We start from the raw sequence: 16850 nt of genomic DNA, 5'->3' as shown, positions 1-16850 counted from the left end.
TCAAACCCTCACCTAGAGTTTGAAGGTTAAGAAACCCCAGACTCTACTGCCCATGCTCCTTGGAGAGCAAAGATACGTTCCTGTCCCACGTTGGAACACTGAATTCACTTTCCTATTCCGGACTCTGGTTTAAGTGTCGTGTTAGTTGCTCAGTCGTGTCCGACTCTTTGCAACTCCTGGGACTGTAGCCCACCAGACTCTGTCCATGGAGTTCTCCAGGCACGAATACTGGAGTGGGTATGAATTCTTTCTCCAGGAGATCTTCCCAACCCAGGTGTGCACTGCAGGTGGATTCCTTACCATCTGAGCCACCAGGCTTAGGTGTTGAGTGTGGTTAATATAGTGCCTCAGAGACCGTGGAGGGCCCTGACGGGATGCGCTGGCCTGAGAGTGCAACCGTCATTTGTAACATGTTCCTATGGGAGAAGGTTCCTCCTCAGAATGGAACTTTGGGTAAGTTGGGGGTTTCTTTGCTAATACGCTACAGCAGATTTGTGTGCCTTGTGGGAGCATTCTCATCACTTGTAGTCATAGCGCTATCTATCACAAAAGTAAGTTGTCTTTCTAGATGCCAAATACCAAAGATAAACACTCACACACCACTTCCTACCCAGAAAGTTTTCTGGAGAGCTGTGCTCAGCTCCTGCAGTTGTTCTGAATTCTCCATTCTGACTGATTTGACCCGTTGTCAGTTAGCACCGGTTCAGGGGTAGCCCTCATTCCTCAGCTTGTTTGTCCTTTCCTGCTTGGGTTTCTAGTGATCTGCTGGAGGAGAAAGATAACCCCTCTGCCTGCAGGAGCAGCCCAGTGGGCAGTTAATCATGGGAAGTGCAGCCAGTTGGATTTTTAGTGGTCACTTCAGTGGAACAGCCACCTGGCAGCCTGGCCAGGTGGAGACGGTGCTGAGAGAGGTGGTGCGGCCTTGGTGGTGTCTGCTCTCGCCCTGCTTGAGCTCTGAACTTGTGGCCACGGTGACTTCTGGGCAGCAGACTTTAGGCCCGGTCTTCTTTCTGACGTTTCTTCGTCCTCCTCCAACTCCCTCTTTGAAACTGGAGGAGTCAGGAGGTAGTAGTTTTTCCCACTTTGAGAGGAAGATGCAGTGGGAAGAGGCACTTGTCTTATTCAGCACCTCCCAGTGTAGAGCTGGAACCAGACAGAACCCAGAAGGCTTGTTTTCGAGCCTCATGAAGACATTTGAAGGAACTGCATGAGAAGGGCAGAGATACGGGGTTAAATCTGCACCCAGGTAGAAAGGCTGTTGCATAAACGCTGCGATAGGGTTGGTTTTTGTTTTTAAGATCTCGTGCTTCTTTTTCACTTTGTGTTGGCAAAAACCCCAGGAGAAGATGGGAGATTCTGGGAGGAGATGATTATGCTGGGTGGTGAGTCAACTGAGCTCCCCAGCTGCCGTTTTTAGTTCCTCTGCTTTTCTGTAACAGGAGGCAGTTTGAGGAGGGGTGGGAGGCAGAGTGGGGATGCTGATTATTACAAAGAAACGGGGCAGGGGTGTATGGGTGATCTCTGGGGTCCACTCAATTCATTGGTTCAAGGAGGAAATACTGAAGCAAAGCTCTCAGTGTGGCAAACACCAAGGAAATGTCTCCTAAAGTCTCTGTCACTTCCCCAAATCAGTAGCTCTTCGAGTGGCTTCAGCTGCCTTGCACTGTCACAGCAAGACACCGTGGTTTTGATTGAATGTGGAGAGGCAGAGAGCCGTGTGAAGTGCGAGTGCCTGGGGGTTGTGGGGCAGCAGGAAGTTCAAGGAGAGGGAGCCCCTCTGGGATGAAGGGAGCCGGGGATGGGAGTAGGGGGCAGCTGCTGCTTGGCTTTGCCTATATTCTGAGTCTGTCTCCAGTTCTCCTTGATGACCACCCTGGCCTCGAGCTTTGTGAGAGATGGCATACCAAGGGCCCTGTCTCCACTGGAGAGAAAGCTTGTTAGTGAGACTGACGCTTCACAGATGTCACCCATCTTTGGGGCACCCAGTCTGTGGCCCATTGCCCGCTTGGATGTTGTGTGCAGAGTACACTGATACGGGTTACTGGTGTAGATCCCAGAAACTGTCATGAAGATGCCCCAACATGTTTTCTTTTTCATTCGTACGCATTTATTCATTCATTACCTTACTGAATGCTTCCGCTCTGTGCTATAGGCATTGTTGTGGGCCATGAATCAGACAGACCAAGGGCCTTCCCTGTATGGTGTAGTCTAGTGAGAAGGACAGACAGTAACCAGTCAACTTCAAAGGGCAGTAAACGCCCTGAAAGAGGGGAGAGGGATCTTGCAGCCAGAAGCTTTGATCTTCCTTCCTCTGCCCTTGCTTATCTCCTTGAGGGAGGAGGGAAGCAACTTTAGGGATCATAAAGTTGTACCACTTTTATTCTGTATAATTTCCACAAGTATTATAAAGCAGGGGAGCTAGGTGCGTGCCCTGTTAGGCACTCGGCACACAAGGGTGACCTCTGACTTCTTAGAGCACAAAGAGTGGGGTTAAGGTATAGAAGCCCAAAGTCAGAAGAGCTGAATGGGCACAGACAGGGCGCTGTGAGAGAGAGAGAGAGGTCAGTCTCAGCTAAGAAGATGTCTGGATAACTATTTGAATAAAGGGATTTGGGATAAGCAAGGGATAAGAGGGTTACTTACATGGACCACTTAAAAGAAGGTGTTTCATGAGAGCAGGAGCCTTTCAGTATGTATATCTGTAGCTTTCCACACCACCATTCCGATCCATTCCAATCCGTTCCCTACAGGAACCAGGGTGGTAGAGCTGGGGTCCCACCACAAGTCTGTCTGACTCCGGAGGGACACCCTGCACCACTTTGACGGCCAGACGGTGTGCTCAAGACAAACTACTGGGCAAAGAAAAGGCACTTAGAGGGTGGCCTGGGCACCTCGGCTGCCCTGGCTCGTCTCCGTCAGCTCCCCACAATCCTGTGTCAGGAGAGCCAGACCTTTCTGATGCAGACTGCCTTCTGCCTACCCCAGAGCCCTGGGCTGCTGGCAGGCTGGCTCTCCTGTGATATGGAGGAACTTGCTGGTCTCCATGGTTACAGTAACCCACTGGTACGGGAGGAGCCGAATGGAGCGTGAGGCTGGCAGTGTGAGCTTCCCATAGCCCGTGGCACCGTGTGGCACTGGTATGTCGGCTGTCTCTTGGGCCTCTTTGGAAAGGAAGGGGTTAAGGAGCTGACAAGGATGGGAAGAGCGGGCACACCTTCCTCCTCTTCTGGGCTGCTCTGAGGGCAGAGGCGTGGCTGCCTTCTTATTCACCCACTTCTCCTGGCAGGAGTGGTTTTATGTTAGGAAGGAGGGTCCTTTTTGTCTGACAGCCTTGCCATGGTAGGAATTTAACTTTTCCTCATTCTAGAAGGAATACCAGCTTTGCCGCACTTGTAATCAAGTTCTTAGAGATTATAGCTCTTCTCAGAGCTCAGAGAACCCCTGTAGTTGGAAAACAAAAGTTCCTACCTGAAAGTGAAGAGAGATCACAGAAAACATGGCGGAGACCTTGCTGCGCACCAGGCTCCATGTCAACACTGGCTTGGATTTTCTCATTTCCTCTTCACACTAATCCTCTGAAGTGGGAGCAGCTAGAGTCCTCATGTCTAGAGATCTGGCGGCTCCAAGTGTTCTCACTGGTGGTGGTCTGAGCTGGTAAGGAGCAAAGCAGGGCTCCCAGCAGGCCTGGCGCCTCCTGAGCTCTGCCGTGCCGTCCACAGGCTCATCGTGAGTCTCGTGTACGGTCCCGCTCCTCTCAGTCCCTTGGAGGCAGAAGCCAAATCTCTCTTGACTTTGTAAACGGGCTTCAGCGGTGGGCGCTCAGTGAAGGTGTGCTGAACAGGCAACAGTAATTGGAGATTGAGACAGAGACCAGGCCCTGGGCGAGTGGATGCCCAGGGATGAAGTAGTGTGGAAACTTCTAAAGCTCTGGTTGCTCCATAGAATCCACTGTGTTTGAAGAGGAGCCCAGCATTTCAAGTGACTCAGAAGACAGGAGATCTGAGGGGTGCTCCTGGCACGGTGGCTTCTGTGCATGAAGGAGTGTGAGCTGGAGGGTGGCTCAGCTTTCACTGTGGTCAGTTCTTGCCCGCCAGACTTCCAGGCAGGCGCTGGCTCTGCCGTGGCTGCTGGGAGGCGCGTGGACTCCCTGTGCGACCTGGGCTGCAGTCCCGGTCTCTCATCCTCAGGGTGAGACTTGCAGCTCAGACAGCCGAACTACAGTCAGCCACCTTGTTTTCGGCTTCGCCTCGGTCGCAGGCTCTGCTGGCCTCCTTTGTTGGGGAGGCATCCATCTACCTCTTCATACAAGCCCACTGCCCCTCTGCAGTGGAGTGTTAGGGGATTGCAGGGGTTCCTCAGGCGGAGGGTCACAGTTCATGATGGGGGTGCGTCCAGGCCCTCCACCTGTCAATGCTCACCAGCCTTCCCAGAGCTCTCCTACCCAGCACGCTCCACTGGCTTCTTGACTGCCGGCAGTTGAGAGGACAGTTGCTCAGGACGAGCGGGTGCAGAGAAGGCTCCTGGGTACGTGAGGAGGGCGGGTGAAAGAGCTAGTGCTCTGCCCCGTGGCACACCAGCTCAGGCCTGCCCTGTCTCTCCACAGTGTCTCTGCAGTCAGTGCTCGGTACTTCCTCAGTTTACAAAACTTTGCCTCCCACACATGCAGTCGAGGAAACGATCCCTGTGTCACATCACAGAACCCTGGAGCCTAGGGAATGCAGCCATTTGACCTCACTCTGGCGTCTGAGTCGGGGGGCAGGCCTGACAGCCCAGGGTCCAGAATAAAGCCTGATCTCTTGCACTGAGTTGAGTGCCCACTTTGAAGGAGTGAGAGGAGGGGGTGCTGTGAAATAGCACCTGGCCCCACAACTGGCCTTAACCAGACATGGCGCTCCTGCCGTCCCAAGCACCTTTCCTGAGTCTTCACATCTTTCCCTTCTCCTAGTCTGTGAACGAAGAGCCAGAGACTTCTGCTTCTTTGGGGAAAAATAAGAGCAGAGTAGTCTTCAAGAAGGGTTGAAGGGAAGCATGAGGAACAGCAGAGTGCTGGAGTGGGCACGAAAGCACTGGGCCCCAGGCCCAGCTCTGCACTGGCAGGCTGGCCTTGGGCAAGTCTCTTAACTTCTGTGCTTAAATTTCTCATGTAAAATGAACGTGCTACCTACCCTGTAGGTTTATGGTGTGGAGAACACAGGATATACAGCAGACGGTAGTACCAGGGATGTCGAGGCTGTTGACCAGGGCTATACAGAAGGTGAACACGGAGTAGCGCCGTCTCCCATGTGTCTGTGCCAGGTGCTGTGAGGGCACCGGCAGCTCTGCCCTTCCCTGGAGGAGTTTATGGCCTCCTGGCCTGAGTGCTTTAAAAAGAGTTGCCTCATGGGAAAGATGCTAGCCTAGAGTAGTGGAATGAGTGTGAAGTAGATCTGGCAACCAGAGGAAAAGCCAGTACCAGAACACAGCAAGGAGGGCTCAGCAGGCTCCTGGACGGCAGGGGCTTGGCCAGAGGCAGGTGTGAGGAATGGCTGCCCCTGCTGTGCCCAGGCCCGGGGGAGCCTGGAGACAGTCTCCCAGAATCGGGGCTGGAAGGAATTAGAGAAACGTTTGGTTTGTACCCAACTTTTGGGCAAAATTTAGGATTAAACATCTCATTGTCTATCAGTGACAAAGGTTCTTCTAGAATCCATAGACCTAAGGGGCTCCCAGGGTTCCTGAGTCTCCTGATACTGTGTCCAGAACACTCCATACAAGGGGAGTGTGCACTTTTCTGAGGTTGAACACTGCCTTCTGTGAAGTAGGAGGTCCATCTGCCACTGTTGGACAGCGGGTCCTGCTCCCCCCACCCCCACCCTTGGTCCTGATGGCGGTTTTGCCGCTGCTCTCTGGGGCAGCCTGTCTGATTCACACGGAGGCCCCCCTCCGCTCCCAGGTGTGAGCCCCTATCCAGGTCCCACCTGCTGCAGGTGCAGTAATGGCTTTATGGCAGCCTGGGCTGGAGTAAGTCTCCTCCTCACCCTCTCCCAGCTGTTACCCAGCAGAGCACCTTGGGGAGGGTGGGGCAGCCCACTTCCGGGGAGGGGTGGGAGAAGGAAGTGGATCTAAACCCGCCTCTTTCTCTCTCTGTCTCCCTCCCTTCCCGTTCCCCTCGGGCCCCTTTCCTCCCACCTGGCTCCTGGGCAGTGTCCGAGGACTGCGCGGGTTTCCTGGCCACCGGCCCCGGCCTGCAAGAAGCCGCGGGGCTCTGTCCCCGTCCCTCTCCTTGCCAAGCCCGGGCTGTCTCTGCTAGTGGTGGTTTCGGTTGCGACACAGTCCAGGTTCCCAGAGCCGCTCGGCCTGGCTGCCGCGCTCTTTTTCATTGAGGAGGTGGTGGAAGGTGTCGCCTGCTTCAGCTGAGTAAGGGTGGCTGACGGCGCCAGCAGCCCCCGCCCTGGGCCTGGCTCTTCCCGGCCTCTGTACTTTGCCCTCGCTGCCTGACAGGTTCTGCTCTGGGCTCTGCTGAATGGAAGTCGCTGGTAGTCCTTGTCCCTTTCTCCAGCCGGGTATGTTTCCCCCTGTTTTTGTTGTGTTTTTTTGCTGTGGAATTGCCCCCTCCTCTTTCATCCCTCCCACCCCACACACAGGATCCTTGAGGAGTTGCTAAATGGAGCCAGGCACTAACTAGCGCAAGGCAGTGCCCTTCCTGGGAAGAGGCGCGGGCTAAGAACGAAGAGGGCGAATCCCGAGAAGAGTCGACCCTTAGGTGGAGTCAGCAGGCCTGGCCAGAGTGAAAGGAAAGGAACGAGACAGGCCGCGGCCCCGGGTGGGCGCACGAGTGCCACGGTGAGGGGAGACAGAGCCGGGATGGCCCCCGGGCAGTGCCCAAGGGACAGCTTTGCTCCGTTCCACAGGGCCCAGGCGCACTCTGCCTCTGGCCCAGGAGCGCCTGTCGCCCTTCCCAGCTTGGCCCCTTCCCGGCCCTGGGGAAGTCTCGGGACACTCGAGGCCAGCCCTGAGTTCAAGGCCCCAAAGCGTGAGGTTTTCTTGGGAGGAACTGTTGGTCAGAGCCTCCAGCATTAGGGAAGGGGCCCTGCCTACCTGAGTCAGCGCCGGGCCGCTCGGGGTGGAGGCTGTCTTCCGGGCAAACCTGGCAACACGCCTAGGCCTGGTTCTGAGATCCCAGGTTGAAGGGCCCACTGGATAGAAGACTTTGTTTTTCTTCATCTTCATGCCCTAAATTCTCCCCTGTCCTCTAATGAGGACCCCAAAGCTGCTTAGGCCCAACTTCTCAGTCAGGCCTGCTAAATAACTTGCGTGTTTTGCTGTTTGGTTCCAAATCCTACCTCCCAGGGTGACCCCTTGTTCTTTCTGAAAGCTCCCTGAGGGCCATGGTGTCTACTTTCAGCGGACTTCCTGAGACCTTTGGGGCCTGCCCATTCTGTGGTGTTGGCCAGAGCTTGGAGGATGTCGTGTTCTGTGTCTGTGTGCAAGGAGGATGGAGGTGGGGGGCAGAGCGTGGTTCTGGCCAGATCCTGTTTAGTTGGCCCAGAAGGACAGCCAGTCATCAGCCTCCCACCTTGTTGGTGAGATCTGTGTCCAGGTTACATGGGCCTAGTCAGAGCCGTGGAAGGCTCTGTCTCCATGGTCGCACCTGCACCCCTGCCTCTGCTTCAGCCTTCAAAGAAGCCGCCTGGTGCAGGGCCCTGGTCCAAGGAACATTACCTACTGAGGACTTTCTCTTTTTCCTGTCCCTCATCCCTGCTGTGGGAACTGTGTCTCAACATGGAAGAGGCAGAAGGGTGAGAGAAGGACTGTGTCCTTGGCATCCTGAGAGTTGAGTGGTTTGGTCAGAAAGGGGAACGTATGACTTGTAAAGCGGGGAAATCAAAGAACATGCCCCAGCGTTTTCTGCTGCTTTGGGACCCAGACAGGCGGAACCTTCTCTTTGAGTGTCCTGGAGACCTCGCTTGGAACTAACCCTTTGCAGCTGCCCTGGCGAGTCCCTTCCTGTGAAGGCAAGGTGGCCAATGCCCAGCTGGGACCTCTCCCCAGCAGGGACATCTCCCCAGCGGGGGGACCCTACATTTCTTGGCCTCCATCTGAGCTGCAGCTGGATTGGGAGGACTTGACTTAGATGTGAAAGTCTTGTTGACCGTGAGACTTCTGGCTCTGCAGACAGGCTGTGTAGCATTTGAAGTGAAATGAAAATCGCTCAATCGTGTCTGACTCTCTGCGACCCCATGGACCGTAGCCTTCCAGGCTCCTCTGTCCATGGAATTCTCCAGGCCAGAATACTGGAGTGGGTCACCCAGCCATTCCTTTCTCCAGGGGATCTTCCCAACCCAGGAATTGAACCCACATATCTTCTCATTTCAGGCGGATTCTTTGCCGTCTGAGCCACCAGGATCCAAAAATAATGGTAATCATGGTTGTTCTTTATTAAGATTGGCTAAGGCATTTTACCTGTTCTTTGGAAGGAATGATGCTAAAGCTGAAACTCCAGTACTTTGGCCACCTCATGTGAATAGTTGACTCATTGGAAAAGACTCTGATGCTGGGAGGGATTGGGGGCAGGAGGAGAAGGGGACGACAGAGGATGAGATGGCTGGCTGGCATCACCGACTCGATGGACGTGCGTTTGAGTGAACTTTGGGAGCTGGTGATGGACAGGGAGGCCTGGCATGCTGCAGTTCATGGGGTCGCAAAGAGTCGGACACGACTGAGCAACTGAACTGAACTAAAGGCATTTTATATGTTTTCTGTCACCTAATGAATGTGAAATAGGACTGTTTTATCACCACTTTACAGATAAGAAACTAATGCTAGTAAGTGGGGGGAACCTGACCTAGAACCTCAGTCTGTTGGACAGAGCTCCTTGGCACCCACTAGACCATCTGCTGGCACCCACACGTGGGATCATCCCGTGTCGGTCATCTTTTAGGATTTCTTCCTGCTTTGTAGTAATGTCATCTCCCTCTTAAGGACGTTGTTGGTGATAGTAAAATTAACATGTGTTGAGTAAGAGGCAGATTTGGGACCTGAACCCTGGCAGTCTGTCTCTCCACCTGTACTCTTAATCACGCCTCTCTGTTCCAGTATGGAGGACATTTGTTGCTGTTCCTTGAAGATAGTGTGCAGCTGAGCCTGGGAGTGAGGAGTGGGGAGAGGGTGCTGGCCAGCTGTGCCACACAGAGCAGCCCCAGGGCTGAGAAACATGGAGACAGAGGGGCCGAGCTCAGGATGGGCAGTCAGATGCCCAGATTTAGCTTCTGGGAGCGAAGGACCCAGACCCTCAGGTCAACACTAAATTCTCATTCCAAACTCTTAGGACTTGGTGACTGCCGGACTCCTGCTGCCTTTGGTTCATATCCTCAGAAAATAGGGGCGTGACCAGGAACTTAGGAGGTGAATTAGAGGTTGCCAAGGAAACTTTTCCACCCATCTTCCTCTCTTGGAAGTGGGGGCAGAGGGAAGTTTTTCCTTGTTCGTGGCCCCTTAGGGCTGAAAAGCAGCTGTTTGGGGAAGCATATGCTCCTTGCCGAGGAACCCTGGACAGTTCCTTGGGTGGTAACAAGTCATTTCTTTGTGGTTTTTGAGGGTTTCACCGAGAGCCAGAAAGGACTGTGAAAGAAAGAACTTTGAGGCACACTTCTTTGGTCCCACTGCTTGCTTCCAGATTGTATCCTTGAAGTTTCCAGGACAACTCTGGATGGCTCTGGGATAGGGCTCTGGCTGCCCTTGACCCGCATGACGCTGGAGCAGTGGCATCGGGTGCTCTGAAGAGGCAGATCAGGGCTCTTGACCAGTGTTAGACCAGACTCTTAACAGTTTGATTGAGATGTAACTCACATCCCATACAGTTCACCCTTTAAAGTGTACGCTTAAGGGGCTTTTAGTAAATTCATGGAGCTGTGTATCCATCACCACAGTCACAGAATTCTAATGAAAAATTCATTAGAATTTTTTCATTACCGCAGAAAGAAACCTCAGCCCTTAGCTGTCATCCCTAAGGCCCCCTCCCCTTCGGGGAGTCCCCTCAGCCCTAGACTCATCTCTTTTTTTGTCTTTCTGGATTTGCCCACTCCAGAGTAGGCATTTCATATAAAGGGAATTGTACAGCCTGCAGTCCTTCATGGCTAGTCTTGTTCACTTAGCATAACATTTTCAAGGTTCATCTATGTTGTAGCATATGTTGGTACTCCTTTTTCTTTGTTTAATTGCCCATGAATATTCCACTGTGTGGATATTTCACAGTTTGTATGTCCATTTGTCAGTTGATGGGCATTTGCGTTGTTTCCACTGTTTGGCGATTGTGAGTGTGGGATATTATGAACGTCCATGGGTGTACAAGTTGTTCTTGGGTGTGTAGCTAGGAGTGGATCACTTGGAACTCTACATTTAGCCTTCTGAGGGCCATACAGGTCTTCATACAGATGGATGTTTTCATCTGGACCATGCCTTTTTTTGTGTTATGTTTATGTGTCTGTTGGTGCCAATTGTTGTCATTTCTGCTTCCTCACACCCTTACTTGAGCTAGGGGATATCTAAGGAGGGCCTTGCTCAGACCATCATTCCATGTTTTCACTGCACAAGTGTTTATTGAGCATCTACCATAATCCAGGCTACCTAGGTGCTGGGTTGTATCAGTGAATAAATGATACGTGCCCACCCTCATGAGCTTCCATTCTTACGAGATAGACAACGAATCAACATAAAGTCATACTCGGTAAAGAGAAATGTAAAGCACTGGGTGCCGAGTGCTTTGCAGTAATTCTGACGACGTTGCCCCTGCGAGTCTTCAGTTTTCGCCCGATTAAAGTGTGAGCAGGCCACAGGGAGGGCAGTAGGCAGCGCTCCCCTACACGAGGAGGAGGAACTGTTGGGCTGTTCACGGGGACGTATTGCCAGAGAGTGGAGCCAGGGATGGGACGGCTCCTAGTAGGATGTTGACACTGGACCCCGGCTGTGCTCTTCTGGAGTGAAGTGGGGCTCGCTTTCCCTCTCCTCTTACTCCCCTGCCTTATGACTTGCTCTCTGCATGCCTCCCAGCCTCCTGGCATCTGCCCCCCCACCCCAGCCTCTTACGATTTATTGCAGAGAGCTAAGGGCCAGGGCGTGGGGAGCTGAAGGGTGGCACACTTCAAGGTGTGCGTGTTTCTACCCGGCAGCCCCCCTTGGGACACCTCGACAAGCCCAGCAGTAAGTCCAACATGCTGCGGGGCCGCAACTCAGCCACCTCTGCTGACGAGCAGCCCCATATCGGCAACTACCGGCTCCTCAAGACCATCGGCAAGGGTAACTTCGCCAAGGTGAAGCTGGCTCGGCATATCCTGACTGGGAAAGAGGTGAGCGCTGGACCTGGGGACATGGCAGCATCTCCCGCTGTTGATACCCCAGCAGTAGTGGTAGGGCTACTCCCCAAGACAGCCTTCTGTTTATCAGGCAGAAATGAGATCTGAAAAGAGAGGGATACTCAGAGGGATAGGGCCAGAAGAAGGTGGAAATATGAAGGAAGAAGCAGATTTGAATCCTGGTCTTAGCCTGGTCAAAGAGATAATCTCGGGCTTTTTTGTCTCTTGTGCAGGTAGCTGTAAAGATCATTGACAAGACGCAGCTGAATTCCTCCAGCCTCCAGAAAGTAAGCTCACAGTACATGCTGTCCCTTTCTAAACCTCTGTCAGGAGTCACTCATCTGCTGATCCCATTTGGACCTCCTCCTGAACCCCTAGGCTTCCCAGGTGGCACAGTGTAGGAAGTACGGATTCAATCCCTGGGTCGGGAAGATCCCCTGGAAGAGGAAATGGCAACCCACTCCAGTATTCTTGCCTGGGAAATTCCATGACAGAGGAGCCTGGCAGGCTATGGTCTGTGGGATCCCAAAGAGTCAGACATTATTGAGCACACACACAGACACTGGAACCCCTAGTTCAGATTCTCTGGTTATTTTGTTGTCCCCACTATCCCTCTCCATGGCTCTGCTATCTTCAGGGTTTTGTTGGATCCTGTGTGCCGACTTCTCCTGCTTGGGCTTCCTGGCCTCAGGCACTGGCTCGTTAGAAGTCTTTCTGCCCTTTCCCAGCCCCTTGGCCTACCTGTCTGACCTACTTCCTGCATCTTGTTATTTTCTGGCTTGTGACCAGCCCGTATGCAAAAACGCATGTATACAGCTATTACTCGAAACACAAGCAATTGCTTTAACATCTGGAATGATCCAGGGGAGTGGGTCTCGAAGTACAGGGATAAGAGGAGGCAGAGAACCTGCCCCTGGATTCTGGGCCAGCTCCATTTCAGAGAATGGGAATGGAGGGCTGGGGTTTTTAGAAACTGAACTCCAGTGTCAAAAGCCTCTGATAGTACGTGCAGATTAAGGACAGGTACTCCCAGTTTTCCTTCTCACTTTTAGGCTCCTCCTGACTAACAGTTGCAAAGTCGTTTGCATGTAGTCTTTGCAAGGTGAGGCTTTTGCTTCCCTTGACTTACAGTGGAAACTGAGGTCTTACTAGCTGGTCAAGGAACCCTCCAGGTGGCACCACATACGTAGGAGTGAGGAAAGAAGGCTTTCATTTGCAGAGGAGGGACAGCTTACCAGTGACTGGCTGGTGTAGAGCTGGAAACAGCCCTCTCCCCCCGACCATGGGCTCAGGCAGTTTAGGGGAAGGAAGAAATCTCCCAACGGGCTCCCAGAAAGCGGCCCCATTTCAGGTCAGTCAGATTTGCTCATTCTCCAGATGACCCTGGCTCAGATTTTCTGACCCTGATTAACCCAGATCTTTTGATCTCATGGCAGATTGAGCTTTCCTTTTCATGAGCACATTGTGTTACTTGGGTTAGGAGAGGGTATAACCTCATGCTAACAGAGCCAACTACAGCGAGATTGGGAAGCTTGGGGCTCGGGGTTGGGAGTTGTTACTGAGACACTCACAGAATTAGAGTGGGTTGAGGTGCCATGACACGCTGACGGCCAAAACCAAGGTGTTTCCTATTTTTTTTGTTACCCCTGGGATCCGCTCAAGGTTCTTTGAGTCAGAGGAAATGTGGCTCTCATCACCAGGGCTTCCCTGCTGGGAGCTTTCCGGAAGGAAGGGAAAGAGGGCTACTCTTGACACGTTGGCTCGGACCCCACAGAGCAGAAGCCAACTTGGTGTGGGCCATTCAGTCTTGGGAGCATGTCAGGCTGCCAGCGTCAGATCAGCCGTCCGATTTTCCACCTGTCTCTCTCCCTGCCTCTTCCTGACTGGCTGGAGGACACCAGCACCAGACAGATGTCCCTTTTAACACACTCCGTGGCCAAGGCCAGGCTGACTCTGGCCAGATCACTCTGTTCAAATTTGATCCCGGCAGCAACCCCTAAACGACACACCTTGAAGAAGCTGGCCTCTTCAGGGCTCTAACCCAGCTCAGCCAAGTCCACGCTCCCCTAGGAGGGCACTCTTCGCAGGCCCAGCGAGTGCCCTCAGGGGAGGAACCCTGGCAGCTGGCTTCAGGCCCCATTTCAGTGTTGCTACCCACTCCTGCCCCTGAGGTGGTGTCCAGGACTTCCTGCCTCTTCATCCACTTTATCTCCTGGGCCAGGGAAGAAAGCAAGGAAAAACCTGGGCTCTAACAGGAAAAGGGAGTGAAGGTCAGAATCAGGTTTTCAAGAGTTGGAAAACCTGTCTCCCATTTCCTTTCTAGCTCAGGAAAGCTCTGGGACTTCATTAAAGGGGAAAAAAAGATAGGTTCACTTTTTCCCTATAAAATAAATTAGGTCTCCATACCACCCCTCAAAAAACAAAAACACAAAACAGCTGGTTCTGCTCCTTGTGCAAGTGGGAAGGCCTAGAAGTTACCAAAACCCCACCCCCGATTTTCTGGCCCCCGCAGAGGGAATGGGGTTCATTTCTGTCATTTTTCTTCATGGAAATGTATGGTTTGGAGTCCCTGATTTTGTTTCACAAAGAGAGCGTGAGTGTGTGTAGGTGGATTTGATTAAAATTGGCATCAGCTATATATAGGAGTGGCTTCTTCTGTCACCACCCAGAGGCCCAAGAGAGAAAGATGCACCCACGAGTGCCGAGCCCTCTGGCTTCCGTAAGTCAGAAGACAGTGGGGTCCCCCTTCAGAGCTCCCTGCCCCTTCACACAGACCACACTGAGTCTGCTTTGTCTGTGGACCGTAGGAGCAGCTCAGGTTCTAAATATTCATGTCCATGGGCTCACGCTCCCTCCTTCGGAGGCATCCAGCCAAAACCGTCTGCTGTTGGGGGGCTGGATCTGAGTAGACAGTGCCTGAGGGCGCAGCTGGCTGGTCCAGATGCTGCCCCTGAGGATGCAGGTCGGGAGAGCCCCGCTGGCCTCGAGCTGACCCTTCTTGCTCTCCTCTCCACTCGGGTCCTCAGCCCCTGGGGACGGGTGTGGAAGAGCTGGACTGCCAAACTGTTTCTTCACCCTGCCTCTTTGCTCTTTCGCAAAAAGCATCCTAGCAATGGATCTGTTTGGAGGGGACCTGAGGGGAGCAAGCTGAGCAGGCATGACCCCTGCTGCTCTTTTATTTTCCAGCTGTTCCGTGAAGTAAGAATAATGAAGGTTCTGAACCATCCCAACATAGGTGAGGACCGTTGTCGTTCCTCTCCCTCCCCCACCTCGCGTCTCCAGTTCCCACATGTAGTCCTCCTCCCAGAGGCGCGGTGCCGGCTGGAGTCCGGAGTCTTCCAGGACGCCTCTGGGGCGGCCCAGCTCAGTCCGGCTCTGCCCCTGGCACTCAGGGCTATCCTTAGAGGTGTGGCTGCCATGAGGGGAGCTTGTCCTCGGGAGAGCAGGAATGGGAGAGGAGGAAACGTTTATTCTGAGGATGCCCCTGTGCATGTCGGGGCTTGACCTGTGATCCCCTGCTACTGCTCCGACTCAGAGCTTGGCCCTTGCTCTTGCAGTTAAGTTATTTGAAGTGATCGAGACTGAGAAAACGCTCTACCTGGTCATGGAGTACGCCAGTGGAGGTAGGTATGGAATTGCCTCTCGCTCCTGTGTCCCTGCCTTCCCCAGCTCCAGCCAGCTCTGATGTAGACCCCACTCCTGTCACTTGCAGGAGAGGTGTTTGATTACCTAGTGGCTCATGGCAGGATGAAAGAAAAAGAGGCTCGAGCCAAATTCCGCCAGGTGGGTGTGACTCCCTCCCTGGGCTATGGGCCCAACCTCTGCTCTGGGGGGTTGGCATACAGGGAGTCGCTGCCTGCCTTTCAGCAGCCTCGGAACGTGGCAGGTTGGAAGCTGGTCACAGGGTCGCAGCTCCCCCAGCCCGTGCGGCCGCCTCCGGGCTGACCCCTCTTCCTTCCTTTCAGATAGTGTCTGCTGTGCAGTACTGTCACCAGAAGTTTATTGTTCATAGAGACCTAAAGGTAAGGCACGCGCTCGTCTCCCGCGTCCAAGTCAGGGCTGGGCCGTTCACCTTTGTGAACGGTGACAGAACCATGACACCCTGATGTTCAGGGAAGCTCTAGCCTGTAATTTTTTTGGAGATGATGAGGAAGCCCCTAGGGCTGCTTCTGACACAGGCCTGTGTGACTGGACTTAGGTTCCCATTCCCGCCAGCGAGCAGAGAGCCTCTGCCATTCCACCTCTTCAGGTGCTGCCAGGTCTGGCAGCCAGCCGAGGAGACAGGGTTGACTGTCCCACAGCTGATTCACAGCTGCTTTGCAGATGTGAGCGCTCCCAGCTCTGTCCCTCAGATGTTAGTGTGTGAGACTGCCTCTGGGTCTTCCGGGCCCCTGAGTCCTCGCAGGTGACCACGATTAACCCAGGCCTGACAGGGATGCTTTCCACAGCTCACAGCCCTCAGCCTTCAGATCCCAGCCCTCATACAGCTGCCTTGTGGGGAGCGGCCTTTGCCACCCTCCTCCAACCCAGCCCAGCGTCTTCACACAGATTGGAGGCCGCCCTGGAGTTGGTGGAAACAGTACTAAGATTGAAGATGACTTCCTGCTTTTTCTCTTCCGTTCCCCTCAGCTCCTTCCTGTCCGGTGCCTTGGTGTGGTCCACTTGGTTCCCTCACATTTTCCTTCTTACCTCCCAGGCAGAAAACCTGCTCTTGGATGCTGATATGAACATCAAGATTGCAGACTTTGGCTTCAGCAATGAATTCACCTTTGGGAACAAGCTGGATACCTTCTGTGGCAGTCCTCCTTACGCTGCCCCAGAGCTCTTCCAGGGCAAAAAGTACGACGGACCCGAGGTGGATGTGTGGAGCCTGGGAGTTATCCTGTACACACTGGTCAGCGGATCCCTGCCTTTTGATGGACAGAACCTCAAGGTGGAGTGAAGTGCAGGCTTAGATCATTTGAATTCTCATTTCTTCTCTTGGCCTCTGGTCTTGTCCCCAACCTCTCACCTTCACTGCTTTTCTACATTTTTCCTGAGCCAGAGCTTCAAAGAGCTTACAAGAGGTAGCAGCTATTAAAAGGCATTGTGTACCCAGCATCATCATCTCAGTTCTTCTCTTGAGAGCTGGGATAAATTGTACATTTGTTCACCTTTCCAAGGCACTCAGGATTGCAAGCCACGAGCTCCTCAAGCCCGAGGGCGTGGGGTATCTATGCCTCTTTAGTGAGGGGCCTTGTCCCAGGCCCTCTGCCTCCTATCATATTTCGTTTCTATCTGCCTGGACAGTCAAACTGTCAGGAGCCTGGATGTTAGGTTTCTTAAACCCTTGGCCTTGGCTGATTTAAATTTCCCTCCTATAGGAGCTACGGGAGCGGGTACTGAGGGGGAAATACCGTATTCCATTCTACATGTCCACAGACTGTGAAAACCTGCTCAAGAAATTTCTCATTCTCAATCCCAGCAAGAGAGGCACTTTAGAGGTGAGCAGCCTGAGACTTTCTGCCCAGGTCCTGGGTCCCA

At 53.3% G+C, this 16850-nt stretch overlaps 1 protein-coding gene across 34 annotated transcripts in view; it reads left to right on the top strand.

The window, feature by feature from the left end:
- The window catches only part of MARK2 (microtubule affinity regulating kinase 2), a 55695-nt gene that overhangs the window by 28964 nt on the left and 9881 nt on the right, over positions 1-16850 (top strand). For 25 of the 34 annotated variants that reach the window (XM_086384437.1, XM_086384444.1, XM_086384445.1 and 22 more), the window contains 8 exons: positions 11145-11321; positions 11561-11614; positions 14514-14562; positions 14885-14950; positions 15040-15110; positions 15293-15349; positions 16024-16260; positions 16691-16810. In XM_086384437.1, coding sequence (XP_086240563.1) covers positions 11145-11321; positions 11561-11614; positions 14514-14562; positions 14885-14950; positions 15040-15110; positions 15293-15349; positions 16024-16260; positions 16691-16810 — 831 coding nt within the window. Of the gene's footprint in view, positions 1-6163; positions 6540-8352; positions 8396-11144; positions 11322-11560; positions 11615-14513; positions 14563-14884; positions 14951-15039; positions 15111-15292; positions 15350-16023; positions 16261-16690; positions 16811-16850 lie in introns of those variants that run through there. The other 9 variants (XM_086384432.1, XM_086384442.1, XM_086384429.1 and 6 more) reach the window with 5 other exon arrangements.

The sequence above is a fragment of the Bos grunniens genome, chromosome 29 (assembly GCF_055505025.1).
Source record: "Bos grunniens cultivar Pamir isolate PY7600 chromosome 29, Bosgru_T2T1.0, whole genome shotgun sequence".
In the NCBI taxonomy this organism is placed as follows: domain Eukaryota; kingdom Metazoa; phylum Chordata; class Mammalia; order Artiodactyla; family Bovidae; genus Bos; species Bos grunniens.
This window is presented reverse-complemented; position numbering and strand designations above follow the sequence as displayed.